Source organism: Pyrus communis, chromosome 1 (assembly GCF_963583255.1).
Source record: "Pyrus communis chromosome 1, drPyrComm1.1, whole genome shotgun sequence".
NCBI classification, from domain to species: Eukaryota; Viridiplantae; Streptophyta; class Magnoliopsida; order Rosales; family Rosaceae; genus Pyrus; species Pyrus communis.
Window position 1 is genome coordinate 2,430,346 of NC_084803.1, and position 13,664 is coordinate 2,444,009.

The 13,664-nt window shown below is 36.9% G+C and overlaps 1 protein-coding gene and 1 long non-coding RNA gene across 6 annotated transcripts; one reads left to right on the top strand and one right to left on the bottom strand.

Annotated features, from left to right (window-relative positions):
• Nucleotides 1–3,596, top strand: LOC137713246 (uncharacterized). Of its 2 annotated transcripts, none has more exons than XR_011065291.1 (3): nucleotides 1–286; nucleotides 718–2,483; nucleotides 3,059–3,596. It is a non-coding gene; the product is annotated as an uncharacterized lncRNA (long non-coding RNA). The 2 variants fall into 2 exon arrangements; XR_011065292.1 differs by having other exon boundaries at nucleotides 3,137–3,596.
• A 4,259-nt stretch (nucleotides 3,597–7,855) lies between these two features.
• On the bottom strand, nucleotides 7,856–10,656 carry LOC137714856 (uncharacterized). Of its 4 annotated transcripts, none has more exons than XM_068454007.1 (4): nucleotides 10,414–10,656; nucleotides 10,215–10,288; nucleotides 10,051–10,125; nucleotides 7,856–9,475 (listed from the first exon to the last, which is right to left on the bottom strand). In XM_068454007.1, exons 1-4 carry the CDS (start codon nucleotides 10,488–10,490, stop codon nucleotides 9,450–9,452), a joined length of 252 nt encoding a protein of 83 aa, XP_068310108.1. In that variant the 5' UTR covers nucleotides 10,491–10,656; the 3' UTR covers nucleotides 7,856–9,449. The 4 variants fall into 4 exon arrangements, 2 of the variants coding, with proteins under 2 accessions (XP_068310108.1, XP_068310097.1); XR_011065477.1 differs by having other exon boundaries at nucleotides 7,857–9,475; nucleotides 10,219–10,288; nucleotides 10,414–10,655; XM_068453996.1 differs by having other exon boundaries at nucleotides 7,857–9,475; nucleotides 10,051–10,080; nucleotides 10,219–10,288; nucleotides 10,414–10,653.
• Nucleotides 10,657–13,664: the final 3,008 nt, after the last annotated feature.

Here is a 13,664-nt window from a genome sequence, read left to right on the forward strand (position 1 = left end):
TTTGGACGGATTGGGAGGGTTTAGGTTTGTTGTCATTCGGTGAGGGTTTCGGGGATGGGAGGCCATGCCGCCTCTGAGATGGATAGAGAGAGGGAGAGAGACACCGAGAGACATAGAGAGAGAGAGAGAGACGGAGTGTGAGTAGGAGTGGGAGGTCTTGAACGACAAACCCGATTTTGTTCCAGAGATCTCTTCAACAACAAACCGATTTTGCTCCAGAGCTCTTCAACGACAAAATCGATTCAGCGTCTCACCGTCGCACTCCTTACCAGGACTCGAATCAATGGTAACGTGTCAATTGTATTCATTTTTTTGTCGATTTTAATCATTATTCTGAAAATTAGGGTTTGATCATTATCAATTTGGGTTGTGCAGATTTCGTTTGATCTCTTAATTTGGGTGTGCATATTTCGTTTGAATTAATTTGAGTTGTGTAGAGGAAGCAAATAATTATTTGAATTAATCATATTTCATTTGGATAATTTGGGTTGTGAGGTATAGAATCGAAATACAATTCAGACATTTAAGAATCTCAATAAACAGCTCGATAATCAATGGTTACACCAGGATTATTTTTAACCATTGGTTTGATTCATGCCTTGGAGCTTGAGTAACAAGATCATCAAATTGTTATATTCGTTATCTGTGAGAATAAATACAGATGCGTAACAGTTTCTACTTTTCTTGGGTTTTTATGCATTTTGTGTGTTTGTTTAGTCTTTCCTTGGAGTTGGATGCACTTTGGTTTTGCTATGCAGAGAACCCCCCTGTTTGTGTCCTCTCGAGTTAATGATCAGGTTCGTGGTAAGTATCATCTGTTTAGTTACTTATTTGCTTGATGTTTCTTCGCATATCTATTGAAGGCTTTTCTTAACTAATTTTATGCAATAGATGGCTCATGGAGCTTGCAGCTTAATTTTTTCAAACGAGATTGAATTGATGTTGTAATACCCCATAGATAGATAAGGGAAAGCGGGATGTCACTTCGTTAAATTCTGTGGTTGTAGCTTAAGCCTTCTCTGCTGCCAATGCATTTAATTGCTGGTTTTGAACATTTTTGGGGTTTGTTGGATGGTTGGTTTAGAACATTTTTTTTTTTTATTTATTGGGTTTGTTACATTTTTAGTTGAATTTAAAATTTTGAAATATGTTGGATTCTTGCTAATTTTTTAAGCAGGATGGGTTTTTATTTTTTTTAATTTTTTTTTAAAATTTATTCTTTTTACAAATTTGGAAGATAAGGCAACAGTATAATGCTCCACTGCTTCTGAATAGCTTCCTGATCTAAATGCTTCATTGCTTGCATTCTGTTTTTAGAAGAGCTGTGATATTAGTTCATTGCATTCATATGGAACTTTCATAATTAACTCATGCTCAAAATATCAGCATGGTCATCATACTGATAGCTTACTCAAATGAACAAGAACAGTTAGAACAGTAAGTAATTGCCGTTGACTTATGGCAAGGAGATCAAAGTGCACCCACTCCTGGTTCTGATGGGATCCAATATGATTACCAACTAGAAAACCTTGAAATGTTTACATTAGTTAAAATCATTTGCACTAATTGTACCAGAGAAGTTAAATTGTAAATAATATTGAATCATGAGGAGAAAAAAGCCTGCAGAAAATTTTCATGCTCTTAACAGTATTGTTCTGAATCTACATGGTCATATAAATTTTAAATATTGAGTGGTCCATGAATTTTTGTTAAGGAAATCGGAGATAGGCTATATTATGTGTAAAATTCATGGAAAGACAGTTGTGTTGCTTCGATGCCTATTGCCTGCGATATATTGATATAATTTAATCAGATTGAAATCAGATGTACTGATATAAATTTATGCAAAATGAAATGGGCATGAAGGAGTGTGCTGCCGACTTGGGATTTAACATTGCAGGTTACATTGACTTACCCTAAATTTTTGTTGTTGCACAACAATAACTGTTTGTTTATTAATTGTTTGTATTGTTGTACAGAATGTTTTTGTATTGTTTGTACAATTAAAGGTCTAATGTTTTTCATTAGGTTTTTGATTGGGTTTTTATTATTGGACAACAATATGGTTAATTAGGAGTGTTTCGAAAACCTATTGAAAAACATTATGCCGTCAAATTTGAGCGCTGGTTATTGACGCTCTCCTTTAGTAAATTGACATGACAAATTTACATGCTGATAACGAGATATGTGTATATTTTTTTGGCATTCCACTTCCAAACTTACGTGCTGTGGACGGTCTAAGAAAGTTTTTTTATTTTTTATCTTTTGCAATCACTACGGTGATAACCTAGCTTGCAGGACATGTATTTTGTCACGTTGCATGCAGACAAAATATGTGAACCAGATCAATAAACTCACCCGATAGTGTGTCAAAGGCCGGGCATCCAGACGCGTCATCCCTCTCCATCTGACGTCTTTCCTTCGAAGTTCTCTCACATGGCTCCCATTGGATTCAGTTTGCTTTTGCTGCTGCGGATCTACAGGTAAAGCTTAAATATCCATACAAAGTTTGCATTTTTTAATTGGAATTTGGGCTTTTTAATTCTTTCTCAATTCTACCATAGAGAGAAATATATAAATTTTACTCTGTTGTTAATTCAACTAATGACAGTGTCCCTAAATATAATTCCTTCCCTAATTACAGCAATTATGGCTGCTGTTTTTTAGTTTCGCAAAACTGAATTATGCTGTAAGTGATATAATCCAATTGTAATGGCACTTGCTTTGACTGTGAACAGTGTGGTATTCATCAGGTTCGGCTTCATTTCCGTGCTTAATTCTAGTTGTTAGTCGTTAAGTCTGCAATTAGGTTTTGCCTGTCTATCATACAGTAATACATTTTAGTTTTTTCAATTTTCTATACCTCTAGTTTGGGATGCTATCCGAATAATGTTAATTGCATCGGAGAAATGTTCGAGTGGGGTTTAGGATCGACTTCAGCTGTTGGAAGAGATAAAAGCTCGATAATTGTTGTTTACTATTCTTGATTGAAATTCAGTATAAAGTTTAGTATGCTAGTATGCTTGTTGGCTTTCTCATGCTTATTTCAACTATCTAGACGACGAGAAATGCCAAGTTATGGGGAAATTAACCCAATCCCATTCCACACGTGTTTGCTTGTCGTACTATGGATTAGTGGCTGGATTATCACTAGGTGCCCCCCAAGTAATGAATGCAGGCCTTCCATCATCCGTTGGATTAGGCCCTCATCCGGCAGGCTCAAACTAAATGTTGATGGCGCTTGGAACTCTGTTGAGGCTAAGGGGGTATTGTACTCAGGAACTCGTGGGGAGGGTTCGTGGGTGCTGCTACTTGCGCCTTCCAGGACATCTTCTCCCCGGCACAAATCAAGGTCCTCGCTGTTCGAACTGGGCTTGAGTTGGTGAGTGAAAGAGGATATCAAAATGTTATCTTAGAGAGTGAAACACTTCAGATTACTTATGAAATCCCGTTCTTGGATTTCATTATTATAATTTACGTATTTTGAAGTCGCGGGACATTATATTATTTTTGCGTGAATTTAATTTAAATTAGTTAATTTAGAATTTTAATTACTTAGTTGTAAAGTTTGAAGTTTTGAAAATAATTATTTAAAATCTGTAGACCCTTTGAGGTCACAATTAATATTTTCAAATAGAACTCGATTCTAGGAATGCGTAGGTGAAAACCATTCGTTAAACGAAGTTATAACGAATGAGATATAAACAAGTAAAATGGTTATTTGATTATAATTTAGAAGGCTCTAAATTTACTGGAGCAGTGAGATAGTGCCACGTGTGTGGCCAAGATGGAGGGATGAGAGGAGAAAGGAGGGAAATGGGAGAAGTGGACGGAGGAGAGAAGAAAGAAATGAGAGAAAGGAGGAGAGGTGCCCAATGAGAGAAGGAGAGAGAAGAAAAAAAAAGGAAAGGGAAATACCGAAATGGGGCGATCAGGTCGCCCGACTCGGAGCGTAACCCGATTCCTAAATCGTGCTAGTCTTCGATTTTCTAATGACGGCGACCATCGCCAGCACCCCCAAACGACAGCTTGTAATCCCAGGTTCATTACCCACCTAAATTTCAATCCGATTGAATCCCCTAGACGGTGAGTTGAGGCCACGATTTTCCTAGGGTTGCCGTGGCTTTCCAGCCACTATCCGACGAATCCAATGAACGGCGGCTTCCATGACCACTTGGATTGGGTTCCCCTCGTCACCAGTTTCAAGTACCATATCTCAGACCGTCCATCAGACGTCGAACGACGTCGCACAGTGGATGCGCCGTTCACAGTATTATGAGAGATTTCCGGCGATTTCATAGACATTTGTCCATTTCCAGGTGTCGAATCAGGTATGAAAATTCTCCCCCCTAGTCTTCTCCTACCTGCTGGTGAAATTTGGTAATTTTTGGAATTAGACATTTTTTCCCGCAAGTTGGGGCGGCGGGTGGGCTGAGACATCACTTGGCCTTCCTAGGCTAAATTTAATGGTCCAATTCTATATTTGACATCTAATTGACAAAATTATATTGTTTAAGTATATTTTCGTTGAAGTCCGTCACTTGGTTATTCTGACAATCGATAATATGATCGTTGGATTGACATCAAACTTTAGGGCGTTATAGTATGTAATATTTAAGGACATTAGGACCTTACGGATTAGGAATCGGACTATGGATCTTCCTAAATTGAATTTTTAATTTGTAAAACTAAACGTTGACCACCAATAAATTTTAGCGATTTGCGGAGATCCGACCGTTGGGTCATTTTGAAATTTTAGGATATTGTTCTAGAAGATTAATGAGACTCTTGGGAAGTTACAGATTAGAAATCTGATCGGCGGATTGTGGACTCTACCGTTGATTGAGAGTTATCTTTTGGTCAACATGTTTCGAATCGTTTTTAAATACTAAATTCGTATTACTAGAGACTAGTGAAGTCTAGTGAGTCTACGTTGGTTAGTGAGTGACTAATATATGTGATTTTTATTGAATTGTTATTTTTATATTTAGCCATCGATCTATGTTTATTAATTGTGATTTTGATTGTGGATTGGAAACATCTATGAAATGTGATTTGAAGTACATATTTGAAATGTGGTTTGTTTTGCATGATTGGTATGATGTGATGAAATGTGGGGGTTAGTAGTGGACTGTTAACCCATTGTCATGGGGTTTGTTGCTTTGAAGCTTGTTTCATATCTCGTTTTGTTGTTTCATTTCTCGTTTCGTTGAGCCGTTCTAAATTGAGTAACTTGATTCATGTTTTGTTTCTTCGAGCCGTTGTTTTGTATTTTTGGATTTCCACTCGGTTCCGTTGAGTGGTCCGAAACTGGGTTTTGCTAGGGTTCTGTTAAGTGGTCTGGAATACTTCATGCTCCGCAATTCCGTTGAGTGGTCTGGAATTGTATCCAGCTTGGATTTCGTTGAGTTGTCCAATATCCATTGTACTCCGTAATTCCATTAAGCGGTCCAGAATCGTATCCACTCGGATTCTGTTGAGAGGTCTGGAATCCCTTCTACTCTGCGATTCCGTTGACTGGTCCAAAATCATATCCTGGTTTAGATTTCGATGAGTGGTCTGGAATCTCGCTTGGTATTTTGGTTCCATTGAGTGGTATGAAACCCGATATTGTTGGATTTCGTTGAATGGTCCAAAATCACATCATTTGACTTGTTGGTTCTTTGGATTCGATTTATTTGAGAAACTTCAGAGATGTAGGCTTCGACCAAACTTGTCACTCTAGCCCTGCATTTTGGTGTGTTGTATGTGTTATTGATTGATGTGATTGTGGAATGGTGTTGGAAATCACATTCACATGTGTGTGAATGGCAAGATGACAACTCTTGTTTGACTTATGGTTGATATGAAGCATGGTACTCTTTGTTTTCTGCTAGAAAGTGTTTTACAAAAAGTTCAGAGTTTAACAAATGGTGAACTACGAATGGCTTAATTCTTGTTTAGGGTAAGAGGTTAGATGCAACATAAAGTATACAAAAAATTACTATGCAATTCGAATCTTGAGTTGTATTTTGCCCATATCCCGAAGGCAAGGTATGTTAGATATACGGTTATATGGTGACGTCACGTGTTGATCCTGGACGTATGTCGGGATCGGGGCGTGACATTACTTTTGCATTAGTTGTACCTTTTGTGGATTTGTCTTTCATTGGACCAATCATTGAGGATGCGAAATTCCTAGTGCGAATGATCGCTGAAGTTTCTGTTTCCCATGTTCGTCGTCAAGCAAAATTCAGTTGCCCATCGACTTGCTACGTTCGCCCTTCACTCGGGGGGTGTGAGTACTTACTTTGATGAACCTCCTATTATCATTTGTGATACACTTGAGGAGGACCTCTCCATACCATGTATTCCTTAGTTTGTCAAATTTTTGAAATGAAATGAAATATCGTCTTTTTTCTCAAAAGGTAACAACACACTGAAAAAACTAAAGCAGCAATAAACCAAGGAAACAATATGCTATGCCCACAATAGATTGAGGCATACATTAATCGTGAAGTCAACTGTGGCTGCCATCAATCAAAACAACAATAATTTTCAAGAATAAACTGAGGCAACCATTAACCGAAGCAACCATTAATTCTCACATTGTGATTCATAAACTAAATAAATAGAAAGACATCTACGAAACCTCTCTGAAAAATGGAAACACCATGCATGAATAAATCTACAAATTAACAACGATTCTACAATTGCAAAAACCATTGATTCTAGAATAACAAATTCCATTTGCAGCTTACTTTATATATTCTACATTATGTATACCCTTCTCCAGGACAACACTGTATATGTTATCCATTTATCTGCTGTTACTCTCAATTACACTTCATAGATTCCTCATTTGCTTTACAACACTCTATACGTTGCATTCTTTACAGAATATGTAATTCCTTCCTATATAGTTCCTTCATGAAATTAATTAAATTCTACTAAAGCAGCTAAACGTATTGACATCAGTTGTTGATTGCTGGTGGAGAACAGTAGAGGGAGATGCTCCATAAGAGTATAATTGGAATGGATACAAAAGGTCCTTTTTTTTTTTTTTTTTTTTCCAGATAGTGCACGAGCCTTAGGTGGAGGGACATGTCTGTTTTATATAAATACGTTTTTTTTTCACTTGCATAATCTTTTTCCTCTTAGTGGGCATATAGACAATGCGTGTTGTTAATTGTTTATCCCGTCACATACCATTTCTATCACCCAAATAATACTTGGATACTCCCTTATGCGGTCCAATAATATTAGTACACCCGTCACTTGCCATCTCCATAACCAAACCCATATTCTTTCTCCCCTTCTTGCCTGTTTGCAGAATCCATCTCTATTCCTTCACTTCTCCGGTGACGCACCCTTATTCTTCACTTATCCGGTGATCCCACCCCAATCCCGCACTTCTCACCACAAAATCAAATGATAATAGTCAGAAATATCTCCGAAAGGCGTCATACATAATGGATGCTAGCATACTTCCATATATTTTAATGACCCAATTCGGTGCACTAGCATCCATTATCTATGATGTCTTTTGGAGATATTTTTTACTATTATCATTTGATTCTGTGATGAGAAGTGTGGGATTAGGGTGGGTCACAGGAGAAGAGAACAATTAGGAGTGGGATCGCCGGAGATGAGAGAGATTGGAGGGGGGTCGCGTGAGAGGATGGGCTGCTCTGGATCCATGAGAGATGGGTTTTTTTTTTTTTTTTTTTTTTTTTTTCTTTTTTTGGTGTGAGAGATGGTTGACAGTGTTAACACTGGCAACTATTATATATAACTAATAAAAAAAAACCTAAAGAATTAAATAAAAATAAAAACTGATTTTCGCCTCCTCCAGTTGACACTCTCAATCCCTTCAACTTCTTCCTCCGACTCCTCGTCCTCACCGTCGTCGTCAAAGCCCCCGATTCTCTATCTTAAAGTCTTCCGCCTCCTCCAGCAGACCCACGAAAGAATTTGATTAATAATTGATCAAATTAGTTGGAATTTGATTAATATAGGAAGAGGCAATATGATCCTTGGCCTTCTGTCTCTCTGTGGCAGCAACAACCATGGCTGGTGAGAAGGACCAACAGCAACTTAAATGGGAGCATCGTCGTCGTCGTCAAAATACAAATTTCGAGGAGGTCTGTTCGTGGAAGGCGGTGTTTTATCCGATTGGTCACCCCTCAAACCGCTCAGCGAGGTCGTTCCTATATCTCTATCCATCGATTGTAGTTTGCTAATTTTCTGTTCGGTTTCCGAGCAAATAAGGGAAACCAAGTTTAAAGTGGAATCCAATCAAACTGAATCGGAGTCGACAAATCGAATCGTCTTGCCTCCGATTCAAATAGTCGATGACTGAAATCCGCTTGAATAAGAGCTATTCTTTTTCCGTTGACGAGTTTGGAGAGACGGGTGAGAGAGAAGGCTCATCGGCAACGACGATGGGAAAAGCGGTTGCCGCTGAGTTGTGCTGGGGATGGGAGCGCGTCTGTTTTTTTTTATTATTTTTTTTTTATCTTTCCAACAAATAATAATAAAACAGTGTTGAGGTCGATGAGTTTTGGTTAAACTAGTAATATGCTCGCGTGATGCTGCGGAACTTGAATACACCAGTCTTAAATATATGAATAAGACACATTTAACCTGAAAAACTTTCAACATAATCATGAACGAACAAAAAAGATAGATCTAGGAAATTATAAAAAGCATTGTAACCATAGATCCATGAAATTATAAAAATCCATCAGTCAAAAGACAATATAATAGTTGTAGGAAGGTGAGTATGCAACCAAGAATCTAAGATATACTTGACTTGCAATTCCATTATAATTTCACACCAAAAAAAAAGGATCAAATTTTAATTGAAACATCAAACTAAACAATCTCATATGTTACAGATTGGAATGACTAAATAAAGAATATATCGATATGATTTTCAACCTAACTATAAAAAAAAAGCTTTACAACAGCGCAATCAACATTATTTGAACTCAACTAAAAAGAAATTGATTGCATGTTATAAATTCCATAGGTAATTGAATGGTGGCCCAACCCCTACGGAATGTTTTTTAATCGATTTGGTAGTTAACACTGGCCAAATGCACAATACAAATCTTAGAAACTATTCCAAAGAAGTTAGAGCAAAAATTACCTCTAATCTTTGTTTCTCTTGTACTTTGGTATTGCGGGGTTGACTTGTAAACGGTAAATGAAGTCCTGAAAACCAAAGAATAAAAAGCCTTTTTTTCAGTTAACTAAAAAAAGCACACCGTAAACGGAATGATCACCATAAGGGTCGCCAACTTGTCCATGTCCTCCGGCCTCTCCCAGCAGTTGTGATCACCAAAAGGGTCGCCAACTTGGACAAAGACAACCCCAGGAATGCTAGTGGCTTTTAGGAAGTAGTCGGTTGCCATCGAATCGCGTCGAGGGTATGCTGCAGGTCCGAGCTCATGTTGTCGCCGGCATCATAGTAACCTCCTACTAAATCTACCTGATCATACAAAAAATAAATGGTTAGTCCATCACACAAAAAAGCCCTTGATAGCTAAAAACGTCAGGAAAGCCATTCCACCAATTGCTACAGAAATGGATTAAATAACCAAAATTACTAATTGTGAGGTCATAATTAAGTTCATAATTAACATTCAATTTAATCGCACTAATTGGTATAAAAACTAATCAACCACCGCCAAATAAAAACGGAAAAAAATTGGGGCGAATTCACATGTTTAATAAAGGGAAAATGTGAAGCAATGCAAGTTCTTTTTCTCCAGAAATGTAAGTCACATTTGTCAAATACTTTTTCTCCTGTAAGTACGTAATAGCGTACCGTTTCAACATTTTTCACATTAGCGTGTGATTACTGAGATATATACCATGAAATCTTGCCAAATTTTCATTCTTTAACCATTCTGGCACATGAAAAGGCAAAGAGGAAACTTTGACGAAAGCAACTTCAAATTTTTTTTCCTAATCATGATTTGGGTAATAAATAAGAATCTGTAAAATCTAATTGGCAATATCATGTTCTATCCAAATTCAAAGAGATCGAGCGGAGAGACTTACGCCAATCTCCAAGCCGTCGCGACAAACCAGCTGCAGAGCACAGATTTAACAAACAAAAACCATCAGCGGCCATTTCTGTTGAAATTACATCAAATTAATATGATTTAACATAAAAATGCGATTTTTCTAATCATGTCAGTGGATTTAACTACGAATTTACTAACGAACCTTCACCAACGCTGTTCCGAGATAAACCACAGCTGCCTTGACGGAAGTACCAAGCGTATCGTACTCCGATCTGCACAATTAAATCGCACGATCGAGTTAGGGTTTTGATTTGGGGAAGAAGACGAAGTGAATTGGGTGTGAATTGTGAGAGCGTAAAAGATCCGAACGAAGAAAAACAGAGTAGGAGGGGTGCACAGCGGCGTGGCGGAGTAGTAGACGGCGTGAGGGCCGAACGTCAGAATGGCGCAGTTGAAGAAGTGAAACACCGTCATTTCGCTCCGTCTTCTTCTTCCTCCTCTCTATCAGAAGGTGAAGATGGTGAGGGTTGAGAGAGATGGAGAGTCTGAAAGAAAGTGAAAGAGAAAGGGTTAGAGAAGGGTTGAGTATGAAGTTAGAGAGAGGTTGAGTGTGACAGAGGAGACGAGGAGTTGGGACGGCGTTGAGTTTTGGTTAAACTAGAAAATGTGTCCGCGCGTTGCTGCGGGACTTGAATGTATCACCTTGAACTGCATGAATAAGATACATTTTACCTGAACAAATTCAACACAATCATAAATGAAGAAAGGGATAGATGAGTGAATGAGGTTAGTAAGATATGCAGCTTCGTTTTTATATACATTCAACTGAGCTGACATGAAGAGACATTGTACCATGAACAGGACGAAACTCAACGTTTTGGTTCCCTGATAAACAGAAGTAACAGACAGTTCACACAAATCTTGCCCTTGTAGTCAATGTGGCAAAATATATATCATGTAGATTAGGCAACATAAAAACTATTTCGTTCTTATTCTAGCATCTAAGTTTTCAAGCACAAACGTGCAAAGCAAAAAACATGCAGGACGCCTGTTACCGTAAGAAACAGAAGTAACATGCAGTCCACACATATTTTGCATTGCAATTAAGATCGAGTTTCGTTCTTGTTCAAGCAGCTAAGTCTTGAAGCAAAAATGTTGAAAGCCAAAAACATGTAGAACGCCCTGCAGCAGTCGTTCTTGTTCAAGCAGCAAAGTCTTCCGCACTATAGCAAAGAAAATAAATCATAGTTTAAAAGAATATCACACGATGGTCCTATTTAGAATCACAATTTACTCCCCAATTTCCACCTAACTCCGAACAAACAACATTGATAAATCTTTATCAACACCTTTAACAAAACAGATCACAGCGAAAAGAAAAAAAAAGTTCCTATGCAAACAAATTCTTCTGGATGTCCAACTTAACCCATCTATGAGAAGGCAAGCAATCGGACGTGCATTTAGACCAAGGAAAATAAATTATACAACGAAAAACATCAACCGATTCTCTAGAAGAGAACACACACACATGCCAACATATTATTCACCAGATTCTAAGCTTTCATTTTCGTTCTATCCCTTTCGTTATCTAAACTTATAATTATCAAAATTATCTAAACTTATAATTATCAAAACAGCAATAGAATAATAGAGCAACCTTCAATCATTTATCAAAACTGAATTAATTAAACTTCTGCTCAGCACTCCGTTAATTTTAATTGCAACTCTCGTTCTAAGAATTAAAAATTTTGCATTTGAATAATCAAACGCACTTACACATTACATTCCTTTTATTGGTTCTTGACACAATACATTTTAGGATTCAATATTACAATAATATCACTGAAACATGAATCGCAATAGATATAGAAACCAAACTTGCACATAACAACAAAAAACGTTTACCTATCCAACATTTCAACATATGGTTTTGGCAGGTATAACATTTCAACATAAGCATGATATAGAAAGATAGAAATCCACATGTCACTTTGTTTTTTCAGAACCAACAAAAAGGGCAACTATAAGAGAATGTAACCAATTTTAAACAGTAAATCAGTCTCCCAATAAAGGAGAACATAAGCATGACATACAAAGATCGAAAGGCAGACTTAATTTGGTTTCCTCAAAAGCAACGAAAGGGAGGCTGAATCAGATCAAATTAAACAAAGTGAAAACCGGATAGACAAAGATTAGAAATTTGCTTGCATCTCTATCATATCCCACATTTCCTTTACAAAATAAACAATCATGAATACAAAGCACATGAAAATTAGCAAACCAAAAAAAACAAAGATAAACGCACAAATTTCCAAAGAAATTGAAATTGTGTCATGAAAATTAACTAACGAATCATATTGAGACATCTTTGCTTGGTGCTTGGCAATGCTCTAACTCGCTATGGGGTTTTAAATTATTCTATCCAGGTACAATGATGGGGATGCACTGCCAGCTGATGACCAGTCATTTATACTTGATAATGTTCTCAATTACCCTCCGGATAAAGTTGTTAAAATGTGTTCTGGAATCGGTCATCTCACAGTATGCTTATCTACCCTGTTTTTGCTTAACTGCGTTTTATTTAGAATTATGTTCAGCGCACTTTTGATGCATTATGCTTGGAATTTGTGACTGATTTTATTGTTATATTGGTTATTGTACTGTTCATTTCATTGTAGGGCAGACAGGAAACATTAAAATAGTAATGAAGCTCAGAATATTCGCTAAACACCAAAACCCACATCACATGCCCTCTACCCAACAAAGATAAATTAAAAACTACAATACAATGCTGAAAATCTAAAGTAGCCAGAAACCAAAAGATCTTAGTGACAACTTGCACGAACATTACAAAAATGCAGGACTCAAAACACACTAAAACGTCTAGAAACTCGAAGTTATCGCTATTTGGTTATGAAGATAGATATATATCACTAGGAAACCCAAAAATGGCCAGGATTTGCCAAAATTTGTAAATCAAACACATATGCATCAACTCCTTTTCCTCTGTTAGTCTGTTATCATCTCACACGCCTCATTATTTGAGACTGGATCAATTCGATCACAGCCAAACTGCCAGTATTAAACTTAAGGAAATACCGATCAAATGATCTAAACATTGTGCATTACAGATCCAAATCAATAGTGGTAATAAATAAGATAATTTCAGTTGTTATTTGCAATTAAAATTGAACAATGCTTATTCCCAAGGAATATCTGACAATGATTGCAGCAATCAAACAGACATTAATTATTAGCTATGTATTTGCTTAACAAACAGTAGCTGAAATTGCTATGTATTTTTCAATGGGGAATTTAAAAACCAATCCCAATTTGTCATTGCTCAAACAAATTGGAATTTCAGAACCAATCTCAATGATCAAATTAACGAAATATTTCTTAAGCTAATTTAGAAAGGCAAATTGCAAGATTTTGAAGGAATTTGAAAAATGAGGGAGAAAAAACCAAATGAGAAGGTTGTGCCTTATCTCCCTCACAAAATCAATCGCACAAAAACCATAGCTTTTGATGGAATTTCAAAACCAAACAAATCTCAAAGATAAAGTTGTCATGTAAACATATCTAACACATATTTCTCAATTATTAACACTACTCTTTCTCAATTATTAAAAACATAAAGATCAAAGT

Excerpts from the sequence above, each read along its gene's own strand:
- LOC137714856 (XM_068453996.1), bottom strand. The coding sequence starts at position 10,490 with ATGACGGTGTTTCACTTCTTCAACTGCGCCATTCTGACGTTCGGCCCT. Across the intron at positions 10,289-10,413 it reads TACTACTCCGCCACGCCGCT|ATCGGAGTACGATACGCTTG; the intron begins GTGCACCCCTCC and ends TTAATTGTGCAG. Across the intron at positions 10,081-10,218 it reads TCGGAACAGCGTTGGTGAAG|CTGGTTTGTCGCGACGGCTT; the intron begins GTTCGTTAGTAA and ends TGTGCTCTGCAG.